We start from the raw sequence: 27,201 nt of genomic DNA, 5'->3' as shown, positions 1-27,201 counted from the left end.
CATTGTCCTGTGGCTGTAGTCACATCATTCAAGTGGTTCCCTCATGACTGTGAAGTGCTTTAGGTGTATGGCCATACACAATAAATGTGTACTTGCTTACAACACCTTGAACTCAGGTTCTTTAGACGATTCCTCAACAAAGTGCGCAGAGTAGCAGGGTGCACTGTTTTGCTAAAAGATTTCCCTTCCACTGCGAACATCATTGTCATGAAGAGGTATACCTGGTCTGCAAGAGGCAAGAAGGATATGCCAAATTTACATCCCTGAATGGGTGGGCCCAATGTTTCCCAGCAGAACATTGCCCAGAGCATCTCTCTCCATCCACTGACTTGAGGTCATCCCACAGTGCACCTTGGTGCCATGACTTACCCAGCTAAATAGCACATATGATATCAGGACTCTCTTGACCACCCAAACTACTTCCACTGGTCCAAGGTATGATTTTAATCCTTGCATTCCTATTGTAGGCACTTTCGTTGGCAGACAGGAGTCTCCGTAGTCCTTCTGATGTACTCAGCAGAGCGTAATTAACATTCAGTGATTTTGTGCCACTTGTGCTACAGTCGACCTTCTGCTGGCCTAGGCCAGATGTGACTGGGAGCAACCAACAAGGCTTGCCGCTTCAGAGATAACCTGACCCATTTGCCTTGAATAGCAATATGGCCCGGGTCAAAGATTTTTAATCCAGCATACAACATGCAGATTACAGGAACTGTAGGGCTGATAGTCTATTCTAAAAAGAAACACTTCAGACTCAAGAGTAGATTCCAAAGGTACTACGTGCATTTTGAACTGAACAAAGGCTAATGTTATTTAGCTCTGCTTGCTAATAATGGCAGGCTGCTGTGTTTCTGCAAACAGGTTCTTTCTGGACAATGTCTGCAGTCACTGTTTCATTTTGTGGTCCTGCATGTCAAATCCTGCAACTAAAAATAGCCCCTTTCACACAATAAGGGCTCATTCACACTGAAGGTGTCTTTGTTTCTAAAAAAACAAAATGGAGCTTTTAGGAATGGTTGGAGAAACAGTGCAACATAAAGGAGGGCCACTGAGCGCCTGCAAACAGAAATCTGCAACGGTTGCCCCAGAATGGCTTTACCGGTAAATTCACAAATGTTTTGTCTCAAAATCGAATTCCCCGGTTGGCAAATTGCATTCCCCTCCACATGCATGTGCATCACACAGCTGTGCACAGTGCATCTCATCAATCATTTATTCAAAGTTGGTGCAGTAACCCTGCAGAAAAATAAAGCTTAAACCAGCCTAGGCTGGTTGGCTGGTTTTAGCTGGTCGACCAGGCTGGTTTTAGAGGGGTTTTGGCCATTTCCAGGCTGGTTTCCAGCCATTTCCAGCATGGTCTTAGCTGGTCAGGCTGGAAACTGACCAGCTAAATCCAGCTAAAACCAGCTTGACCAGCCTGGTTTAAGCTGGACATAGCTGGTTTTGGCTAGGCTGGTCAAGCTGGTTTTAACTGGTCATCCTCCAGCCTGACCAGCTAAGACCAGGCTGGAAACCAGCCTGGAAAAGGCCAAAACCCCTCTAAAACCAGCCTGGTCGACCAGCTAAAACCAGCCAACCAGCCTAGGCTGGTTTAAGCTGGATTTTTCAGTAGGGAAGTAGAAACACAGAAGTTCTGTTTGATTGTCAAGCAGCAGCTAAAAGTGCCTGGTAGGACTCAAAGACTCTTATTTCCTTTATTAACATAGAGTGAAGCATTAGCATGTTCCGATTGGCCCACAGCAGACCTTTCATGTCATGCGTACTGAACTTCAATCTACCGATGATAGAACTTCTTATTCTGGAGAATTGACAGAACAAATATTCATGAATTTTTATACACATGATTGGCTCTTTATGGCAATTTACTGGTCAACTTCTGGAGGAGTCTCAATGCGTAAGAGATGTCTTATTATCACGGTTGAGTTTGGCATCTAATGTATTAAGTATAGACTTTCATATGAATATAGATTTGCTCTGTCTAAAGTGTATTTACAAAACTGTGGCTGCGTCCGAAACCGCCTACTACTCAGTAGGTACTGCATTTGATTTTAAACGTACTACTCGGCCGTTAGAAAAGTGCGTTTTATACAGTATGAATGTGAAAAGTATAAATGGAATTCGGACGTACTACATCCACCATTTTGACAGTCACGTGACCTACCTGCGTAATTTGCGTCGCTTTACTCCCATTCATGAATTTGCTCGCGGTGCATCATGGCATAGCACAGCATGCATGGGATGCGCACTCCAGAATCTCGCCGGAAGTAGTAAGTCATCCGGGTACTTCTCGCATACTGTTTTTCGAAATCTATGAATTCGGACATACTTCTCGGCTCGCATACTGATTTTAGCATACTATATAGTATGGAAGTATGCGGTTTTGGACGCAGCCTGTATGATTTTATTTAGGATGGTGAAACTCGACCACAGAAGGTTTTAAAGACCGCTCCATATACAAGGCATTTAATTTTGTTTCAATTTTAATAAAATGCTTAAGCAAGGCACTAATACCCCAACTGCCTCCTTCCAATCCTCCGTCTAAACTCAGTTACATGTCAACTTTAAAAGAAATGTATTCCTTCATTAAGGCACATCCCAGCAAGCACATAACGTTAATATTCGGTTAGATTTAGGTCGTGATGTCGGGTGACCAAAATTTAAGGTCTAGCCGGCGTCTAAAGACAACGTTATTTTGTTGTCCAATGACGTCATCAAATGATGTTGATATTTGGTTGTTTTTAGGTTGTGTTGATTAGTGACCAAAATCTAACGTCGAGCCAACATCTTAAACCAACGTCTGATAGACGTCGTAGTGGTACCGTCCACACAATGTCAAGCTGTGACATCATTAGACGTTGATGTTTGGTTGATTTTAGGTTATGTTGAAAAGTGACCAAAATCTAACGTCGAGCCAACATCTTAAACCAATGTCACATTGACGTCAAATACTGACATTTATTCATCAGGTATGGCAACCAAAATTCAACATCTGATAGACGTCATAGTGGTAACGTCCACACAAAGTCAAGCTGTAACATTAGACGTTGATATTTGGTTGTTTTAAGGTTGTGTTGATTATTGACCAAAATCTAACATTGAGCCAACATCTTAAACCTACGTCAACGTCACCTACGTATTGATGTCAAATCCTGACATTTATTCGTCAAGTATGGAAACCAAAATCGAACGTCTGATAGATGTCGTAGTGGTAACGTCCATACAACGTCAAGCTGTAACATCATAAGACGTTGATATTTGGTTGATTTTAGGTTGTGTTGAAAAGTGACCAAAATCTAACGTTGAGCCAACATCTTCAATCAACGTCATTTTGACGTCAAATACTGACATTTATTCGTCAGGTATGGCAAACAAAATCCAACGTCTGATAGACGTCATAGTGGTAACGTCCACACAACATCAAGCTGTAACATTAGACGTTGATATTTGGTTGTTTTAAGGTTGTGTTGATTAGTGACCAAAATCTAACGTCGAGCCAACATCTTAAACCAACGTTAACATCACCAACGTATTGACGTCAAATACTGACATTTATTTGTCAAGTATGGAAACCAAAATCCAACGTCTGATAGACGTCGTAGTGGTAACGTCCAAACAATGTCAAGCTGTAACATCATAAGACGTTGATATTTGGTTGATTTTAGGTTATGTTGAAAAGTGACCAAAATCTAACATCGAGCCAACATCTTAAACCAACGTCAACGTCACCAACGTATTGACGTCAAATACTGACATTTATTTGTCAAGTATGGAAACCAATATCTAACATCTGATAGACGTTATAGTGGTAACGTCCACACAACGTCAAGCTGTAACATCATAAAACGTTGATATTTGGTTGATTTTAGGTTATGTTGAAAAGTGACCAAAATCTAACGTCGAGCCAACATCTTAAACCAACAACAACGTCACCTACGTTTTGACGTCAAATACTGACATTTATTCATCAGTTATGGCAACCAAAATCCAACGTCTGATAGACGTTGTAGTGGTAACGTCCCCAAAACGTCAAGCTTTAACATGATAAGTCGTTGATATTAATGGTTGACATTAATTTGACGTCATGTTGACGCCGGTGCCTGCTGAGATGGTTAAGTGTGGTCGGTACCTTTGTGGGATGTAGAACATGTGTTCTGGAGAGGGTTTGTGCAGAAGTCCACCATACACAGGCCACAAGCCACTGAGGATCCGGAACAGAGAGCTCTTCCCACATCCGTTCGGCCCCGTGATCAGCAGATGCATCCCTTCCTCTACCTGTGGGCAAGATCCAGTTACAGGAGACAGAGCACAAGTCACATGCTTTAGCTCAGAATCAAATAGACATCACTTTAGTTTGAGCACACGTGAGGTCCAGCTGAAGACAGAAAGATTCGCCCTACTGTAGATTATAATTATTTTTTTCCCAAATGATGTTTCACAGATTCAGGAAATGTTCACAGTATGTCTGATAATAATTTTTCTTCTGGAGAAAGTCTTATTTGTTTTATTTCGGCTAGAATAAAAGCAGTTTTTAATTTTTTAAACACCATTTTAAGGTCAATATTATTAGCCCCTTTAAGCTATCTTTGTTTTGGATTGTCTCTAGAACATACCACTGTTGTACAATGACTTGCCTAATTACCCTAACTTTACCCTGATTACCCCAGTTAAGCCTTTAAATGTTACTTTAAGCTGTATAGAAAATTAATATATAATATCATTTACTGTCATCATGGCAAAGATAAAATAAATCAGTTATTAGAGATGAGTTATTAAAACTATTATGATTAGAAATGTGTTGAAAAAATACAGAATATGGGGGAAAAATATACAGGGGGGTGAATAGATCTGACTTCAACTGTATCTATACAGCTAAGGAAGAAATTAAAGGATTAATAATTCTAATTTTGAAATAAAAACAAGACATTTATATTAATTTCTAAACATCACAACAGAGTTAAGACATCAATATTTGGTGGAAAAACACTGTTTTTTCAAAAACAAAACAGAGTTTCTGATACTCAGAAAATTGCTATCTGGGGTGCATATCCAATTTAGCCAACTAAGGTTGCAGGTAGGGCTGTGCAATTAATCGAAAATCCAATTTCGATTTCGATTATGACTTCTAACGATTATGAAAAAACATTAATCGAGGTAAACGATTATTCCATTATTTACCGGCCCCTTTCCAGTTGTCCTCACTTGTTGCTCTTAAAAGCGCGAAAGACCGCATGCTTATGTATGTGCGGCGCGCAGACAGACATCATTGTGACGAGCAGAGAGCGCACACATCTAAAGTCATTAACGTGAGCGCTTTAATGTTCAAATAGGTGTCAAAACGCGGTGTTTAGTGATTATTCATATTAACCCTCATTTTGTAATAAACAAACGAGTTTAGAATCAAAAGACACGCAAAAGCGAAACCATTAAAGTGACAGAGCACAGCTGCCGCCTGTTTTATGTTTCTTGACTGAAGACTTTTGCAGCTAAAGTGTTTTTAAATTTGCTTTCAAAGTATTTTTACAGTTCAGTTTTAGCGATCTTTAAAAACACTGACGCCAATTTAAATACAGTCGTGGCTCAAGACGAAAGCTGTAGGTGACCTATTATTTAAAAGCGGAATTTGTGTTACATCTCCAAAGCTTAACATAGCTTACGTTAATGCTTTTAATTTATAGTAAGTTGTTTATTAAGTATCTGTGCTGTATATGACATGGGCCTGTTGATTAGAACATTCAATAATAATAATAAAATAATAATAATGATAATAATACAATTATAATAATAAAATAATAATTATAATCATTATTATAATTATAATAAATAATAATAATAATAATAATACAATAATAATACAATAATACCACTAATAAAAAATAAATAAACAATAATAACTAATTATAATGATAACATAATAATAATAAGTACATAATAATAATATTTATAATAATAACAATAATGATAATAATAATAATAAATAATAATAATAATAATATTAATTGATTTTTCTTTTCAGCTCAGTCCCTTTAATAATAGCAATATAATAATGATAATAATAATAATATAAGAATAATAAAATAATATTAACAATGTTAAAATAAAAAATAAGTATATAATAATAAACAATAATAATGACATAATTATAATAATGATAATAATAATAATAATAATAAATAATAACAATATAATAATAATAAAATAATATTAGAATAATAAAATAATTTGATAAGAGTAAAATAATAAAATATTAATAATAATAATACAATACTAATAATACTACTACTAATAAAATAATAATAATATAATACTACTACTACTAATAATAATAATAATATTAATAATATCATAATAAAATAATAATAATAATATAATACTACTACTACAACTACTACTAATAATAATAATATAATAATTATAATAATAATAGTATAATACTACTACTACTACTACTAATAATAATAATATAATACTACTATAATACTACTACTACTATTTATTATAATAATAATAATAATAATTATAATAATAAGAAGAAACAGATTAATAAAATAATAATAGTAATAAAATAAAATAAAAATAATAATAACATTAGTTATAATATTATATTATAATAATTATAATATTACTACAGGAAAGTATAGTATGTTTTTACCAAAATTAACATTGTACATTCATTTTTAAATGTGTAATTAAATAATAATAATAGTAATAAATAATTACCCCAGGGCAATTATAATTTTCACTAAATAAATAAATAAAGTAAACAAACATTTAACAAATTATTTGAATGACAATATTTTTTATTGTATATTTAAAAGAAACATTAGCAGGCTTTCATATAATTATCACAAATATGAACATTTTACTCACTTTTTTACCCACAAAAATGTATTTTAAAGGTGGTCTCGTTTTTGACTATTTAAATTGTCTATTTTTTTATTTATTTTTCTATTTGTGTGTAGAATACCGTACAGCATGCCATGTTTAATTTCTACAGTAACCGGATAATTGTCAATTTAAATTCTCAATCTTTCCCACTATATTTCAAACCACTAGCTTTTACCCAAAATGATCCATAACGTCTAAAGTAACCCTGCTGTCATATTAATAAACAACTCACAGTGTTGTGTATAATCAGTTCAATTCTACAATAATGCAACAGTTTACTCTGCATCTCAGCAACCGGTGCACAATACCACAGAGCATTCCCTTCATGATCCTGCCCTGACTTGTTTAGGACACTTCATGCTTCTCAGCTGCATGTGCAAATAAATATCAAGTTATGATTTAATGAATGAATCACTGCACTCTTGAAATGCCAAACCAAGTTCTACATTTGCCTCGAAAGACTGTGTTTCAGTATATCCCACCTTGAAGTTCAAGCAGGACACGACCACGTCTCCATTAGGGGTGATTATAGGCACTTGTTCACAGACTATACCTTTATCCACATCAATCACTTTGCCTGTAGAACGAGAAGCAGAGAATGATAGACAATTAAACACAAAGTGCGTCAACAACATGAAAGCATGGATCCATCCTGCCTTGTATCAGCGCTTCAGGCTGGTGGTGGTGGTGTGGGGGAGATTTTCTTTGGGTCCATTAGTACCAATTGGGCATTAACACCACAGCCTACCCGAGTATTGCTGCTGACCATGTCCATCCCTTTATGAGCACAGTGTCTCCATCTACTGATGGCCACTTCCAGGAGGATAACGCACCATGTCATAAAGCACCAATCATCTCATGTCAGAACATGACAATGAGTTCAATGTACTCAAATGGCCTCCACAGTCACCAGATCTCAATCCAATAGAGCAGCTTTGGGATGTGGTGGAACGATTGGCATCATGAATGTGCAGCTGCGTGATGCTATCATGTCAATATGGAGCAAAATCTCTGAGGATTTTTCCAGTAGCTTGTTGAATCTCTGCCATTAAAGGATTAAGGCGGTTCTGAAGGCAAAAGAGGGTCCAACCTGCTACTAGTGAGGTGTACCTAATAAAGTGGCCGGTGAGTGTATTTTAATATTTTAAATGTATTATTAAATTTGTAATACATATTTATTTAACTATATATATATATGTTGATTTAAATAAATGATATATAATATTTAAAAGAAATAATCATAAAAATATAAAAATAAAATAAAATAGGAATGTAGCTATCCTGTTATGCTCCGTACTGTTATTTTTATCATTTTTATACTTTTGTTTGTTATTTATTTATTTTCTAAATCGATGAACAAATGATTAAATCGTGAAGAACTTGTATACATTTTCATATATGTATATGGTATTGTACGTTATATAAAGAAAAAAATATATAAACATTTAATTTAAAAAATAGTTAATATAATAAAAGTAAATGAATAAAAAGAAATAATATTAAGTATTATAAAATAAGTATAAGTATAAAATAAGTATTTTCCAATAATGCAAAAAAAAATTAAAAATTCAAGCGCATCACAAAATAATGTAAAATTAAAAACAACAATTTCATTAAAAATTATTAAACACATTAATAATTGATTATTTAAACAATAATTAGTTAATAGTTATGCTATAAATAAGCATATTCAAAGATTTATAAAAGATTGTGTGACACTGAAAACTGAAGGAATGAAGAGAAATCAATCAAAACTACTTAATAATAATAAAAATTCTATATTATGTATGTATGTATGTATGTATGTATATATATATATATATATATATATATATATATATATATATATATATATAAATATATATATATATATATATATATATATATATGTATGTATATATATATATATATATATATATATATATATATATATATATATATATATATATATATATATATATATATATATATATATATATATTGTAGGGATGGTATACAGTTTAACCCAAAGAATGACCAGTCTGGTAGATGAAGAAGACTTGGTGCTAGTAAGGTGTACCTAATAAAGTGGCCGGTCAGTGTGTGGCGCTCAATGTAAATAATGCAATATTTCTCTCACAGAAACACAAAAGCATTTTGGTAAACGAAACACACCGAACACTTTTAATGTTTATAAAGGTGTAAGACATGAGTCTGCCTCGACCCGACTTCCACTCTAAATAATGAATTGATGCTCATTTCCCGAAAGGGCTGACTTATGAGAGAAAAGAGAAGGCAACAGGGTCTCGTCTCTGCATTGTTTGAGGCGACTGCATCTCGACCAAATGGTAACAATTGGAGAATGGGGATGGGTGCGGTGCACTAAGAACCATCTCATCAATGGTGTTGAGACTGCATTCACATGGAGAGATAGGGAGAACAGCCAAGGAGCAACGTCATTAAAGGGTCACGAAACACCAAAACACATGTGTTGAGCTGTTGACAGTGGTATATGTGTCCCACACTGCTAAAAACACTATTAGGACACCTATATTTCACTAAAAAGTGTAAATTGGTTGTTTTTGCGTTATTTCAAGCAAATTCGTACTTCCGGTTTGAAACTAATTTTTGAAGCTGCGTCACGGTCATGACATAATAGTGTGTATTCCAGCATGCAGACTGGACGTCTGTGCCAGAGTGAGTCTTATTACGTCTTACAGTGTGCTGCATTAATGCATGAGTAAAGCTTGGTTCAAACCAATCAGCGCGCTCTATTGTGCAACTTCATTAATATTCATCACTGTCACAGTGTTTTCACGGCAGAGACGCCACGTTGTGTTGGCAAAACAAGCGTGAAGTGTTGCTTTTATAGTTTGCTGCAGTGAAGTTTTGTTTTCATTTTCTCTCTGTGAGAGCGCAGCTGGAGTCACGTGTGGATTAACAGTGTACGCGACGCTCGACAACAATAACTTACGTGTCTAAGGAGGATTATTGTTTACCTGAGAGCTGTTCTCATCTGCAAACGCTGAGATCCGGATTCGCTTGTAGTCTCCTCTTAATAAAGACGCAGCTCTAGTTGCTGGTGATTGTTCTGCCTCTACAGATTTGGTAAATGAGCGACCAGTGCTCTTTGTTTATTCAGTTTGTTCGTATCGAACTAAGTTAACTATTGCACTGAGTGTAAACATGTTAGCACCACAACCAAACTTTAACCTCGTGTAGGGTTTTTACCGCATTTAGTGACCGGAATAACACACGCGGCTTTCTGACGCTACCTGCCGTGTGCATCTAAGTTTGCTGGACATGCGGAGGGTTTTTTCTCTCATTCGCCATGCGGTATCAAACATTGCATGAAAAATACACGCTTAGAGCAGCTCCTCGAATCAAATATCTCGTTTGTCGCGAGGGGCATGAATGAATTCCCGGAATGAAAGAGCCAAACTGCAGTTAAAGTCCACCATTTAATAATTTGGCAAATAATTCGACTACAGATGTCCATGTAGGTTAAACACCATCACTTTCTACTGTGTGTGTGTATTTTGACTCTGAAACTTGCGCGTGCCCAAATATGGTGTGGGAGTGTCTATTTGGGCACGCGCGAGTTTCAGAGTCAAAATACACACACACAATAGAAAGTGATGGTGTTTAATCTACATGGACATCTGTAGTCGAATTATTTGCCAAATTATTAAATGGTGGACTTTAACTGCAGTTTGGCTCTTTCATTCCGGGAATTCATTCATGTCCCTCGCGACAAACGAGATATTTGATTCGAGGAGCTGCTCTAAGCGTGTATTTTTCATGCAATGTTTGATACCGCACGGCGAATGAGAGAAAAAAACCCTCCGCATTTCCTGGAGACTTAGATGCACACGGCAGGTAGTGTCAGAAAGCCACGTGTGTTATTCCTGTCACTAAATGCGGCGAAAATCCTACACGAGGTTAAAGTTTGGTTGTGGTGCTAACATGTTTACACTCGGTGCAATAGTTAACTTAGTTCGATACGAACAAACTGAATAAACAAAGAGCACTGGTCGCTCACTTACCAAATCTGTAGAGACAGGACAATCACCAGCAACTAGAGCCGCGTCTTTATTAAGAGGAGACTAAAGCGAATCCAGATCTCAGCGTTTGCAGATGAGAACAGCTCTCAGGTAAACAATAATCCTCCTTAGACACGTAAGTTATTGTTGTCGAGCGTCGCGTACACTGTTAATCCACACGTGACTCCAGCTGCGCTCTCACAGAGAGAAAATGAAAACAAAACTTCACTGCAGCAAACTATAACAGCAACACTTCACGCTTGTTTTGCCAACACAACGTGGCGTCTCTGTCGTCTAAACACTGTGACAGTAATGAATATTAATGAAGTTGCACAATAGAGCGCGCTGATTGGTTTGAACCAAGCCTTACTCATGCATTAATGCAGCACACTGTAAGACGTAATAAGACACACTCCGGCACAGACGTCCAGTCTGCACGCTGGAATACACGCTATTATGTCATGACCGTGACGCAGCTTCAAAAATTCGTTTCAAACCGGAAGTACGAATTTGCTTGAAATAACGCAAAAACAACCAATTTACACTTTTTAGTGAAATATAGGTGTCCTAATAGTGTTTTTAGCAGTGTGGGACACATATACCACTGTCAACAGCTCAACACATGTGTTTTGGTGTTTCGTGACCCTTTAACATCTTAAGGCAACATCCAAAACAGTATAAAGGTTTGAGTTTAAGAATGTTCAGGGTTCAGTCTGACTCCGGTGAACCCAAGGTACTGCCATGTATTTTGAGACTGCTATGCTGAATAAACATCTTCATTGAGATTTTCTTCGTCATCATCTTTTTTTCTTACAAAGGGTGAAGAATGGTGCGCATTTGCCTTTTAAAGCGCCATCTACTGGTGCTTCGATAAACAGACGCAGGCAAGATTTTCCGCCATTGAATGTGTGCAAATTAATGATGAAAATTACTATTTATTTATTTATTTATTTTTGCTCTTTTTTACTTTAGTAAACTTTTCAGTGATTGTTGTTATTTTTTTTGGATTTGTTGTTCATTTTTTATTTAATTTCAGTTAACGAACATGTTTTTTGACCAATAGTTTTAGATTAAATAAACCAGGCTAACCCATATCATGGTGGCGTATGGGCGGCGACGCAGTGGCGCAGTAGGTAGTGCTGTCGCCTCATAGCAAGAAGGTCACTGGTTCGAGCCTGGGCTGGCTCAGTTGGCGTTTCTGTGTGGAGTTTGCATTTTCTCTTCATGTTGGCCGGGTGCTCCGGTTTCCCCCACAGTCCAAACACAAGCGGAACAGGTGAATTGGGTAGGCTAAATTGTCCATAGTGCATGAGTGTGAATAAGTGTGTATGGGTGTTTCCCAGAGATGGGTTGCAGCTGGAAGGGCATCCTCTATGTAAAACTTGCTGGATAAGTTGGCGGTTCATTCCGCTGTGGCGATCTGGATAAATAAAGGGACTAAGCCGACAAGAAAATTAATAATTATGAATATAATTATTTATATTTGCTCATTTTTATTTTATTTCAGTGATTTTTTTGGTGATTGTTGTTAGTTTTGTTTTAATTTGTGTTTTTTTTTAAATTTCAATTATCAAAAAAAATTTTAATCAATATTTTTGGTTTTATTTTACTAAAATAAACCTGGTTAACTCATACCATGGCGGCGTATGGGTCAGTTTGACGATGGATATATGCACTTGTTGTAAACTTCAAAATAAAAGTCACCATCACAACTTCTTTATACAGCACGGAAGAGGCAGAATAAAATGTAAAACTACTTCAAACTGTGTTCATCTGACAGAAAAAAGCCATATACACAGAGAATGGGGTATAAAATGGGGTAATTTTCTTATTTTTTATGGGGTGAAATTTACCTTTTTATAAATTAAAAAATGAAAACAAAACAAACAAGCAGACATTTCTCAAAGTATCTTAATTTTTACATCCCACAAAATAAGTATAGTTTGACCATTTGAGTATATAATGATAGAACTCTAATTTTTTGGGGATGGACTGTCTCTTTAAGATTGCACGCATCAGCAGAGCACATGTGGAACAGACCTTTGATTTGTCGAGGCCCGTCGATATGCATCTCGGCCTGGTCTCCGCTTATCATCTCTCCTGTGCTGCAGGCGGCAGATGAACGTTTGTAGAGGCCCCTCTGGACTTCGTCGAACACCAGGAACATGTTGTGCACTCGTGCCGTGTAACCTGCCAGCTCAGTGACCTAAAGCACACAGGACGAGTGTATGTGAGTGGTGTGATAATGAAAGGTTTCCAGGTCGAGGTGACACAACTGTAGATAACTTTACTCAACTGCTGTTGGTCACATTCGAAGTAAGAGACCAGCAGGGACTTGTATATGGATCTTTTTGGATTTATATGTGTTTACAGTTATATATACACATATATGTATGTATGTATATATATATATATATATATATATATATATATATATATATATATATATATATACACACACACACAGTTGAAGTATTTTTTTTTTCTCCTATTTCTGTTTAACGGAGAGCAGATTTCTTCAACACATTTCTAATCATAATAGTGTTAATAACTCATCTCTAATAACTGATTTATTTTATCTTTGCCATGATGACAGTAAATAATATTAGACTAGATATTTTTCAAGACACTTCTATACAGCTTAAAGTGACATTTAAAGGCTTAACTAGGTTAACTAGGCAGGTTAGGGTAATTAGGCAAGTTATTGTATAACGATGGTTTGTTCTGTAGACTATCCAAAAATATACATAGCTTAAAGGGGCTAATAATATTGACCTTAAAATGGTGTTTAAAAAATTAAAAACTGCTTTTATTCTAGCCGAAATAAAACAAATAAGACTTTCTCCAGAAGAAAAAATATTATCAGACATACTGTGAACATTTCCTGAATCTGCTAAACATCATTATTTTTTTTTAATTTTGAGGTTTTTAAATTAATTTACTTTTTTAGTATTATTATTATTACTTCTTATTTAAATTACTTATAGTTATTATTATATCATACTATATAATTAGAATATTTGTACTTATTTATTTTTTTAACTCTTTATTTATTTATTTTTTTACAGTTTGTTTTTACTTTTTTATTATTATTTTTATTACAAGTATTATTATTAAATAAATTTTTATGTTGTTTATTTTATATTTAATTTTCCTTACTTTAAATATTATTTAAATAACAAAAAGCATAAATAAATAAATAAATAAATGTGAAACTATAATAATAATAAGAATGAATAAATAATGAAATAATTCAAGTAAATAAAATATTAATCAATCAATCAATCAATCAATCAATTTATTCATTCAATTAAATTAATTAATTTATATTTTATTTACTTGAATTATTTAATTATTCATTCATACTTATCATTATTATAGTTTCACATTATTTATTTATTTATGCTTTTTGTTCCTTAATTAATATTTAAATTAAACTGAAATTATAGTGTGTTTTGGGGTTATTTATTATTTACTTCACTTTTTATAGTTTGTTTTTGGATTTATTTGGTTTTATTTTATTTTACAGTTTGTTTTTTTATGTTTCCATTCATTTTATTCATTCATTGTCTTATTTAAATTTACATTTATTTATTGTATTCTTAATTTATTTTTTACAGTTTATTTCTAGATGTATTTTTATCTTTATTACAAGTAATATTATGAAATTATTTTTGTTACGTTATTTTATATTTAGATTTTTTCTAAGTAATTTATTCATTCATTAGAATTCATCTATTGATTTATTCATGTTTTTTATTCATTCTTTCATTTTCTTTTCGCCGTAGTCCCTTAATAATCAGGGATCGCCACAGCGGAATGAACCGCCAACTTATCCAGCATATGTTTTACACAGCAGATGCCCTTCCAGCAGCAACCCAACACATGGAAACACCCACACACACTCATACACTACAGACAATTTAGCCAACCCAATTCCCCCATAGCGCATGTGTTTGGACTGTTTGGAAACCAAAGCACCCGGAGGAAACCCACGCCAACACGGGGAGAACATGCAAACTCCACACAGAAATGCCAACCGGCCCAGCCAGGACTCGAACCAGCGACCTTTTTGCTGTGAGGTGATCATGCTACCCTCAGAGCCACCATGATGCTCTATTCATGTTTTTACTTACTTTATTTAATGTTATTTACTTTATTTAATTATTATTTACTTTTTTTTGATTATTATTTATTTATTTCACTTTATTTGTTTATAGTTTGTGCTGAGTTTATAATTTCATAGTTTGTGTATATAATTAATTTGTTAAATTATTTAATTATTCATAATAATAATAATAATAATAATAATTACTATTATTATTATTATAGTTTCATATTATTCACTTGTTTATTTATTAATTTCTACTTAGGTTTTTTTTTATAGAATTTTTTTATTTAAAAAATTTAATTTTTTATTAAAAATTACAGTGGCAGCACTGTGGCTCAGTGGTTAGCTCTGTCACCTCACAGTAAGAAGGTCGCCGTTTCGAGTCCCAACTGGGTCAGTTGGCATATCTGTGTGGAGTTTGCATGTTCTCCCCGTGTTGGCGTGGGTTTCCTCCGGGTGCTCCGGTTCCCAAACAGTTCGAACACATGCGCTATAGGGGAACTGATGAATTAAATTGGCCGTAGTGTACAAGTGTGTGGATGAATGAGTGTGTATGGGTGTTTCCCAGTGCTGGGTTGCAGCTGTGTAAAATATATGCTGGATAAGTTGGCGGTTCATTCTGCGGTGTCGCCCCCTGACGAAATAAAGGGACTAAGCCCTTATTTATTTGTTTATATTTATTTTCAGCACGAAGATCAAAGAGTGTTAGCCCCTCCCCCACTGATCAGCCAGCTGTTCTTTACGACTCCTACTTGTCTGAAGGCTCGTTGGAACAATAGATGCGAGGAAGGCGACACATATACACTCATGCATCTACATTCTCTACATTTCTAATGGCCTAGCTCAGCTCGTTCAACACTTTCACCCTATTTGAAGTCGTCCACTAATCATCTAAAGGGCTTCAGCGGTTTTGTAAGAGAGCAGGTATTTGGAGCAATTACGCAAACCTGCGCTGAAATCTCAATCAGAACTGCGACTCTGTCTCGGCTAAACCTATTGTGTGACGTTTTATGAATCAATGCTTTGCAAAGCGCTGGCCTGAATGCTTAATCCGAAGCATGTGTTGGGAAGTGTTTAGCGAGTGTTTTTCCATGTTTAGGCAGACACACCACATCCCGAGAGCCTCAGCATGAAACACAGAGCTTTCCTTCGGGACCTCAGTGAAGTCAACAAGACGGATTCATCTGCTGAGAGTCACTCGTTCACTGACGATTCCAATATGCTATATATATATATACACAGTTGAAGTCAAAATTATATTTTTTATATATTTATTTTTTGTATTTTTTTTGTAAATATTTTTTTTTTTGTATTTTTTTGTAAATATTTTTTATATATTTATTTTTTGTATTTTTTTAAAAATATTTTTTATATATTTATTTTTTGTATTTTTTTGTAAATATTTTTTATATATTTATTTTTTGTATTTGTTTTGTAGATATTTTTTATATATTTATTTTTTGTATTTTTTTTGTAAATATTTTTTCTATATTTATTTTCTATTTTTTTTTTTCCTCCAATCTCTGTATACCGGAGAGCAGATTTCTTCAACACATTTCTAATCATAATAGTGTTAATAACTCATCTCTAATAACTGATTTGTTTTATCTTTGCCATGATGACAGTAAATAATATTAGACTAGATATTTTTCAAGACACTTCTATACAGCTTAAAGTGACATTTAAAGGCTAAACTAGGTTAATTAGGGTAACTAGGCAGGTTAGGGTAATTAGGCAAGTTATTGTATATTGATGGTTTGTTCTGGAGACTATCGGATAAATATATAGCTTAAAGGGGCTAATAATATTGACCTTAAAAAGGTGTTTAAAAAATTAAAAACTGCTTTCATTCTAGCCGAAATAAAACAAATAAGACTTTCTCCAGAAGAAAAAATATTATCAGACACACTGTGAACATTTCCTGAATCTGCTAAACATCATTATTTTTTTAATTTTGAGGTTTTTAAATTAATTTACTTTCTTTTTTATTATTACTTTTTATTTAAATTACATATAACTATTATTATATGATACTATATAATTATAATATTTGTTCTTATTTATTTTTAACTCTTCATTTATTTTATTTTTTTTACAGTTTGTTTTTACTTTTTTATTATTATTTTTATTACAAGTATTATTATTAAATGATTTTTTATGTTGTTTATTTTATATTTAATTTTCCTTAATTTAAATATTATTTCAATAAAAAAGCATAAATAAATAAATAAATGTGAAACTATAATAATAAGAAAGAATAAATAATGAAATAATTCAAGTAAATAAAATATTAATCAATCAATCAATCAATTTATTCATTCAATTGAATTAATTAATTTATATTTTATTTACTTTAATTATTTATTATTCATTCATACTTAATACTATTATAGTTTCACATTGCTTATTTATGCATTTTGTTCTTTAATTAATATTTAAATTAAACTGAAATTATAATGTGTTTAGCTGTTCGTAGCGCTTTGTGTGCGAGAAAATCACCTCATAAATAAGATGTATTGTTATAATTCATTCATTATCCTTCGGCTTAGTCGCTTATTTATCAGGGGTCGCCACAGCGGAATGAACCGCCAACTATTCCTGCATATGTTCCAGCTGCAACCCAGTACTGGGAAACACCCACACACACTCATGCACTACTTATAAATAGCATGTGTGGGGCTGTAATGGCCACACTCAGCATCTGTGACTGATGCTTTCTGTTCAACAGATGGTGGATTAAGTCGCCCGGCAGGCTTAGTTAACAGAGTCGCAGTTGATACCAGTGCAGATCGCTAGATTCAAAGCTTTCACTGCAGCGTGACATCACATCCTCTGTGGTTTTGGTTGTGCCTGTAGTGACGACCTAGCCATTAGAAATACTGCTGCATAAGAGTATTGTTTCTGTCACTACAGTGAGTCTGGATGTTCTACAGTTAGTATATTAGTCTCTAATGCTCACTAATGATTAGAACTAGTCCAACTATAACTAGGCTGTAATCTATCTGTCTATAATATTATGATATAACTATATTATATAACTGTTTTGAAATAATATTACAGTTTAAATGATATTAATATATATATATATATATATATATATATATATATATATATATATATATATATATATATTAAGGGTGTCACGATCCTCCAAATCCTCGATTCGATTACATTTTCGATTCTAAAGGCACGATTCGATTTTCGATTATGAATAATTAATTAATTAATGACCAGTTAATTATTAGTAGCCTACCGTTTAAACTACCTGACCTGCATGGTCTTTGTTTTACCCATAAACAAATCATACAGTAAATGAATAAAGGCAAGATACACACATGATTACCACCTGTCAATCACTTTTTTCTGCGGGACTCGTGAATAGGCAGTGATCTGTGTCGTTATAATGGCGTCGGTAAAAAAGACGCACAACCAACAGGAACCAGCCAACAGTATCTGAGGTGTTCACTAAAATGACTAAGTACAAGTGAGTGAAAGATTGAAGCAGTCCTCTGACTGCCTGGACCTGCTGTCTCGAGCGCATGGCTGTGTGTGCGTCTGTGTCTGTGTGGTCACGTGATGTGCATTTTCAGAGGTAGAGAGGAAGGAGGGCTGCTCAGAAACACCACTGTGGATGTCGAATCGTTGTCGTTCTAAAATGCCATTTAAAAACAAAGACAGTGTAAACAGGGCCTGAGTGTGAACTTTTCGCCAGCGGATTTGCAACGGGGGCGGGCGGAGGATCGAGATGCCGGTGTTGTCTATCGGACGAACCGTACGTAATACGTACATAGCAGAGCTTGCAAAACTGTGTTTTTTGTCGACAACACGAACGTTGTCAACATAACTCACTGGAAATCCAAAATGCTTCCACACCGGCGACTTCATTGAAAGAGGAGAGGGTTTAAGCTCTGTCGACGGGTCTCCTGCTTCTGCAGTTTAACAAGCACTTCAACAAGCCTGTTATTTTCCCGCTTGGCAAGACAGCTGACGAGACATGGGGGCGTGGCAGCATCGACGATTCTATTTTTTGATTCGATAATCGAAATTGAGCATAAATTTCGATCGATTTCGATTTAAAAATTGAAATTGTGACACCCCTAATATATATATATATATATATATATATATATATATATATATATATATATATATATATATATATATATTGAAGGATTCGGATTTCTGCTTTCCAATCCGTCTCATCATGGACCAACGTTTATCCTTTTCTCATTATTTTGTTTCTCATCATTTTTTTTATTAAATATAATTGTTTGATCATTTGAACGAGTATTTAACTTTGAATTGATTTAACTAATGAATAAGTTAACACTGCTTACTGCAAGTCAGAGCGGCCTAGGAACTCATTGCGAGTGTTGAAGCTGGCTTCTGCTGATGAAACTGCCAACTAACTTCAGTAAACTTGATTTATTTATTTAAATCTCTGACTCCAGCTCTTCTTCATCTACCAGACTGGTCATTCTTTGGGTTAAACTGTATACCATCCCTACAATATATATATATATATATATATATATATATATATATATATATATATATATATATATATATATATATATATATATATGTAATTATTATTAAGTAGTTTTGATTGATTTCTCTTCATTCCTTCAGTTTTCAGAGTCACACAATCTTTTATAAATCTTTGAACATGCTTATTTATTGCATAACTATTAACTAAATATTGTTTAAATAATAACTTATTAATGTTAAATATTTTTTAATGAAATTGTTGTTTTTAATTTTACATTGTTTTGTGATGCGCTTGAATTTCTTTTTTGCATTATTGAAAATACTTTTATTATTTCTTTTTATTTATTTACTTTTATTATATTAACTATTTTTTAATTAAATGTTTATATATTTTTTTCTTTATATAACATACAATACCATATACATATATAAAACTGTATACAAGTTCTTCAAGATTTAATAATTTGTTCATCGATTTAGAAAATAAATAAATAACAAACAAAAGTATAAAAATGATAAAAATAACAGTAGGAAGCATAACAGGATAGATATGTTCCTATTTTATTTTAACTATTTTATTTTTATATTTTTATGATTATTTCTTTTAAATATTATATATAATTTATTTAAATCAACATATATATATATATATATATATATATATATATATATATATATATATATATATATATATATATATATATAGTTAAATAAATATGTATTACAAACTTAATAATACATTTAAAATATTAAAATACCCTCACCGGCCACTTTATTAGGTACACCTCACTAGTACCAGGTTGGACCCTCTTTTGCCTTCAGAACCGTCTTAATCCTTCATGGCAGCGATTCAACAAGCTACTGGAAATATTCCTCAGAGATTTTGCTCCATATTGACATGATAGCATCACACAGTTGCTGCAGATTTATCGGCTGCACATCCATGAAGCCAGCCTCCCGTTCCACCACATCCCAAAGGTGCTCTATTGGATTGAGATCTGGTGATTGGGGAGGCCATTTGAGTACAGTGAACTCATCGTCATGTTCAAGAAACCAGTCTGAGATGATTGAGCTTTATGACATGGTGCGTTATCCTGCTGGAAGTGGCCATCAGTAGATGGAGACCCTGTGCTCATTAAGGGATGGACATGGTCAGCAGCAATACTCAGGTAGGCTGTGGCGTTGATGCTCAATTGGTACTAATGGACCCAAAGTGTGTCAAGAAAACATCCCTCACAACATTACACCACCACCAGCAGCCTCAACCGCTGATACAAGGCAGGATGGATCCATGCTTTCATGTTGTTGAGGCCAAATTCTGACCCAACCATTCGAATGTGGCACTCCCAGAACTGCCGCTTACTGGTTATTTCCTCTGTGTCGGACCATTCTCAGTAAACCCGGGTTTCACACCCAGTTGTGTATGAAAATCCCAGCAGATCAGCAGTTTCTGAAATACTCAGAGCAGCCCGTCTGGCACCAACAACCATGCCACGCTCAAAGTCACTTAAATCCCCTTTCTTCCCCATTCTGATGCTCAGTTTGAACTGCAGCAGATCGTCTTGACCATGTCTGGATGCCTAAATGCATTGAGTTTCTCCCAGGTGATTGGCTGATTAGAAATTTGCATTAACGAGCAGTTGGACAGGTGTACCTAATAAAGTGGCCGGTGAATGTATATATATGACTGGACATGCTCTATAATGGTCATGTCAAGAACAATCCTATTGTTCATGAACACACATGACTGTAAAAACAAAAGTAACTTAGCAAAGAGCAGCACGTTTAATAGTGTACCTCTTTATAAGACGACATGATCCGCTCAATAGCATCGGCTCCTGAGGCCAGCAGATTGCGTGCTGTGGTAAAGGCCTCTGTCCTTTCACTGACCAGCACTTGTGTCTGACCGTCAGCCAGCTCTGTGAGACATGAGAATGAAACATGCAACACTATGAGCAATAACAATGCAGTAAATTAAATAAAATACATTAATTAAATAGATAAATAACATAAACGATAGAACAAAATAACTCTGGCTTAGAGTTTTAGCATTTTTCAATCCATTTAGCCGATCTCTGGGTCTGGCGGGAGCACTTTTAGCTTAGCTTAGCATCATTTATTAAATCGGATCAGACCGTTAGCATCTCACACACTTTGTTGCCTTAAAAATTGGACTTTAACGTCTTAGTACATGATGTAATCACAGAAGAATCAAGCTTTAAAAAGGAAAATTATACAAATCTTTTAAGAATTTTTGAGTTAGATGCTAATGATTTATGCTAAGCTAAGCTAAAATATCTCCCGCCAGACCTGGAGATCAGCTGAATGGACTCAAAACTAATCAAACTCAACCGTTTAACCTTAGGAAAGTCCCACAGTACCATTGTCAGCAAAGCCAGTAGCAGTGATGATGGGCACAGCGACCATAACCAGGCCGCTTCCACTCCACACGTACTTCATGAGGAACTGCTCGATCATGATGTACCACAGGCGCTTCGACAGGATCAGGTTCATCTGCTCGGCCAGAGCGCTGTAACACTTCTGCAGCTGCTTCATCTCCACCTGACAAAGCATGTTAGCGTCAGAAGACCTCAAGGATAACGGCTTGTTTTCCGAACTCGGAAATTAGATCAAACAACAGCGCAGTTTCGCTTTTAGTGCGTGATGATACAGGCAGTCAATCCAAAGGCCTCTTCACGCATGACTGCTGTATTATTCAGCACACATACACTGGAAGATATGGCAACCTAAAAACTGTCACTTCACATTGATCTTAAACCACTGGTAGAGTGAACTATTGCTTACTTATTCAGTTAGTCTGTCTGCAATCTATCTGTCTGTCCGTCCGTCCGTCTATTTGTATGTCTATATGTCTGTTTGTCTATCTATCTATCTATCTATCTATCTATCTATCTATCTATCTATCTATCTATCTATCTATCTATCTATCTATCTATCTATCTATCTATCTATCTATCTATCTATCTATCTGTCTATCTGTCTATCTATCTGTCTATCTGTCTATTTCTCTATCTATCTATCTATCTATCTATCTATCTATCTATCTATCTATCTATCTATCTATCTATCTATCTATCTATCTATCTATCTATCTATCTATCTATCTATCTATTTGTATGTCTATATGTCTGTCTGTCTGTCTATCTATCTATCTATCTATCTATCTATCTATCTATCTATCTATCTATCTATCTATCTATCTATCTATCTATCTATCTATCTATCTATCCATCTATTTGTATGTCTTTATGTCTGTCTGTCTGTCTATCTATCTATCTGTCTGTCTGTCTGTCCGTCCGTCCGTCTGTCTGTCTGTCCGTCTGTCCGTCCGTCCGTCCGTCCGTCTATTTGTATGTCTATATGTCTGTTTGTCTGTCTATCTATCTATCTATCTATCTATCTATCTATCTATCTGTCTGTCTGTCTGTCTGTCTGTCTGTCCGTCCGTCCGTCCGTCCGTCCGTCCGTCCGTCCGTCCGTCCGTCCGTCTATTTGTATGTCTATCTGTCTATCTATCTATCTATCTATCTATCTATCTATCTATCTATCTATCTATCTATCTATCTATCTATCTATCTATCTATCTATCTATCTATCTGTCTATCCATCCATCTATTTGTATGTTTATATGTCTATCTATCTATCTGTCTGTCAGTCTATCTATCTATCTACCAGTCTGTCTGTATCCATCCATCCATCTGTTCATATGTCTGTCTGTCAATCTGTCTGTCTGTCTATCTATCCATGTATCCATCCATCTGTTTATATGTCTGTCTGTCTATCTATCTATCTATCTATCTATCTATCTATCTATCTATCTATCTATCTATCTATCTATCTATCTATCTATCTATCTATCTATCTATCTATCTATCTATCTATCCATCCATCTATTTGTATGTCTATATGTCTGTCTGTCTATCTATCTATCTATCTGTCTGTCTGTCTGTCTGTCTGTCTGTCTGTCTGTCTGTCCGTCTGTCCGTCCGTCCGTCCATCTATTTGTATGTCTATATGTCTGTCTATCTATCTATCTATCTATCTATCTATCTATCTATCTATCTATCTATCTATCTATCTATCTATCTATCTATCTATCTATCTATCTATCTATCTATCTATCTATCTATCTATCTATCCATCCATCCATCTATCTGAACTCTATATGATGCAGCTTAAAGGGATAGTTCACCTAAAATGATAACTATATCATAATTTACTTCCCCCTTTGCTTGTAATAATCCTTTATGAGTTTCTTTCTTCTGTTAAACCCAAATTTTAAAAGAAGATGTTACCCATCACAGGTTTTCGGCATTCTTTAAACTACCCTTTTTTTGACATTAACTTTTCATCATAAGAAAATTTAGGAACCACTTGAGGATGAATAAACAGCAACCTGTCATCATTTACTCACCCCTCAAACTAGAAGTTAAGTTAAAAAAGGTTTGAAACTGGTCCCTGGCTGTGCACTGAGTTCAATATTTGTTTTCCCTTCTATATAAAAGTCAATGGTTACCGATTTCAAACATTCTTCAATGTATCTTCTTCTGTGTTCAACAAAAAAAGAGTAGGTTTAGGAGTGAGTAAATGGTCTGTGTTCACTCATTCAATCATTTTCTTGTCGACTTAGTCCCTTTATACTCTGGGGTCGCCACAGTGGAATGAACCGCCAACTTATTCAGCATGTTTTATACACAGCGGATGCCCTTCCAGGCGCAACCCATCTCTAAGAAAATGGTCTGTGTTTTGAATTTTAAGATGAAAATCAAATAACTGCTCCTATTTTTGTTTTTCAATACCTCCCGGCAGGCTCAGGACATCACGTCGTGGGACGTCGCATTTTGGGTGGAAATGAAAATCGTGTTAGCATCAGAACTCAATGTCAGATCGACGTTAATGTCCAACGTCAGACAGACGTTGCGTTTTGGTTACTTTTTAACGCAACCTAAAAACAACAAAATATCAGCGTCTAATGAGGCTACAGCTTGACGTTGTGTGAACGTCACTGTGACGTTTATCAGACGTTAGATTTTGGTTGCCATACCTGACGAATAAATGTCAGTATTTGGCGTCAATATGACGCTGGTTTGAGATGTTGGCTTGACGTTGGATTTTGGTCACTTTCCTATACAACCTAAAAACAACAAAATATCAACGTCTAATTATAATTAAATTAATCAGCGTCTAATGATGTTACAGCTTGACGTTGTGTGGACGTTACCACTACGACATCTATCAGACGTTAGATTTTGGTTGTCATACCTGACGAATAAATATCAGTATTTGGCGTCAATATGACGCTGGTTTAAAATGTTGGCTCTACGCCATTTTGTAGTATGAATAGTGTAAGTAGTGTGTTCACACTGAAAACTCTAAAAATAATAAGTGCACTTCAATTACCCGGATGATGCACTCATTCAGCCGCTAAAATGAAGTGTGGAATGATGGAGACTTCACGCACTCAACGACCGCAGGTTTGCTCACGTAGCGGAAGGGGCGGAGCTATCGGACGCACATGTTGAATAACTTTATTTATTTTGGATGGTGAAAGCAAAATTCTCCTACGAGAGTGATTATAGCGCCTCCCGATGGTGAATGCGGCAATACTCACGGCAGGTATTATTTGATAATTCGGTCGATTATTTCACTGATTTGGCAACCGTCAAACGTCATCAGGGAAACGGTTTGAATTTCCGCTTAGTAAAAAAACATTAGCGTGGCATTTGGGACGCCTCTACATACATATACTATCCTGTTGAGTGTGTAAGTGCATAAGTACATAGTGCATGAGTGTGCCATTTGGGACGCAGCTAATGGTTACCAGTTACATACTTCAAACTATCTTATTTTTTGTTCAACGGAAGAAACAAACTCAAAACAAACTTTTAGAAGTACTTGAGGGTGAATAAACAGTGAGTAAATTTTAATATTTATGTGAACTACCCCTTTAAAGGGACAGTCATCCATCACACTTCTTTTTTTTTCTGTTGAACACAACGAAAACACATTTAAAACCAGTACCCACACTGATTCAATGTTTGTTTCCCCTCTATAAAAGTACATGCACACATTCTTCAAAGTATCTTCTTTAGTGTTCAACAGAAAAAAAGAAGGTTATTTAGTAGTGAGTGAGTGAGTAAACACTCCGTGTTTTGAATTTTAAAACGTACTTGACTTCTTTTTTTCTCCGCGTTTATCAGCGTTCATTTTGGGGTGAACTATCCCTTTAAGACCGGTTTTGTGCTCCTCCACATACAGTACAGTACAGCGTTTCCTCATTTCATGAACAACACCACCACAGCTATTATCTGTTACATAACTCGTGTTTACATAAAGCAGACTTGATCTGAGGCATGTATGGTTCCCCCTTCACCTTGTGTCCCCTATAGAAGGCGATCTCCTCGGCGTTGGCGATGATCCTAGAGTGCACATATCTCAGGTAGCCCTTCCGGTGAGCCTCCTCCGCCACCAGCTTCCCGAAGCGGGGCGAGCAGGCGCGCAGGACCTTCGCCGTGGCGAACACCACCAGACCGGCCAGCAGCGTGGGCCCGCTCGCGTTCGCCCCCCGGGACCGCGCCGTCTGTATCAACGTGTACGAAGTCAGAATCACGTCCAGGATGGGCTTAGTGAGGTTCGAGTACAGATGCGCGATGGACTGCGAGAACATCATCACATCCTCGGTCAGCGACTGGTCGGGGTTCGCCAGCCTCCCGTCCATATTGCTGACCTTATAGTAGGTCTGGTCGGTGAAGTAGGTCTTGTACGCGTGATCCACCAGACGCGTGCGGAACGCGAGCGCCAGCTTGCACTCCAGATAACGGATCGCGCTGTTGACGAATGTCGCCGGTATGGCGATCAGGAGCCATTTCATCAGTTTGATCATGAAGCTCCGCGGCTGCTTCTCCACGATCGTCTTCACTATTTTGCCGTCCAAACCGGCCACGTAAATAGACAAAAACGTCCGTGACACTAACGCCACCGAATGCAAACATAGCAAGCCCAGCTCCTTGGTGATGAACCTCGGGAAAACGATTTTGACCAGTGCGAGAATCTGCTTGAAGAATTCCGCGTCGACACCGGGCGATTTAACGGTGCTCAAAGTCTCCGGTGGAGCTTTGTGGATGGCTAACGAGCCGTTTTCGTGTCCCGCGGCTGGCGTGTGGTTCCTGCTCGTTTTGCGTTGTTGGAGTTGTCTGCAGAGGATGGGGTAGAGGGTTTTCGCCCCGTATGCGGCGGCCGCCAGGAACAGCGCTCTCTTCGCCGCAGTGCTCCGGTCCCATTTCCCCGTTGATGCCGCATGCAGAATGTTGCTCATTTTGTATCCCGCTTTTGCTAAGCTAAGTAGTTCGCTATCTGCAGTTCGTTCCCGGATACATCCATAGGGCCATCCGATGCGTTAATTAGAGAGCGTGTAGATGAATTTCATGGTACCGTGAGGTTGAAGCAGGAGGCAGCGCCGCTAGGTATGATGTTTCCGTCATTCGGGTTTTCCTCATTTGGGTACGCCCCTCTCTTCACGCTGATTGGCTGCAGCGCTTGACGTATTTAAATATAACGGAATGGTCTGATCCAGGGGTTTTCAACCTCTAAATGCAACGGACCTCCAAATATGTTCATCCTCGTGCCCGTGCAAGGAAAACGACCCCCGCAATCTTTGTGTAAATAATAAGA

The 27,201-nt window shown here is 35.9% G+C and overlaps 2 protein-coding genes across 3 annotated transcripts in view; one reads left to right on the top strand and one right to left on the bottom strand.

Moving 5' to 3' along the window:
- abcd2 (ATP binding cassette subfamily D member 2) overlaps positions 1-27,028 on the bottom strand; it is a 38,300-nt gene extending 11,272 nt beyond the window's left edge. The window contains exons 1-6 of one of the 2 annotated variants that reach the window (XM_073948361.1): positions 25,904-27,028; positions 21,891-22,071; positions 21,307-21,428; positions 12,948-13,113; positions 7,368-7,462; positions 4,127-4,272 (exon numbers count right to left, since the gene is read on the bottom strand). In XM_073948361.1, coding sequence (XP_073804462.1) covers positions 4,127-4,272; positions 7,368-7,462; positions 12,948-13,113; positions 21,307-21,428; positions 21,891-22,071; positions 25,904-26,845 — 1,652 coding nt within the window. In that variant the 5' untranslated portion in view covers positions 26,846-27,028. Of the gene's footprint in view, positions 1-4,126; positions 4,273-6,951; positions 7,538-12,947; positions 13,114-20,837; positions 21,429-21,890; positions 22,072-25,903 lie in introns of those variants that run through there. The other variant, XR_012402515.1, reaches the window with a different exon arrangement.
- Positions 1-27,201, top strand: part of tmem19 (transmembrane protein 19) — a 1,055,620-nt gene that overhangs the window by 302,423 nt on the left and 725,996 nt on the right. The window lies entirely within an intron of this gene.

The sequence above is a fragment of the Danio rerio genome, chromosome 4 (assembly GCF_049306965.1).
Source record: "Danio rerio strain Tuebingen ecotype United States chromosome 4, GRCz12tu, whole genome shotgun sequence".
NCBI classification, from domain to species: domain Eukaryota; kingdom Metazoa; phylum Chordata; class Actinopteri; order Cypriniformes; family Danionidae; genus Danio; species Danio rerio.
Note: the sequence above shows the minus strand (reverse complement) of the source record. Positions and strands in the feature narration are given on the sequence as shown.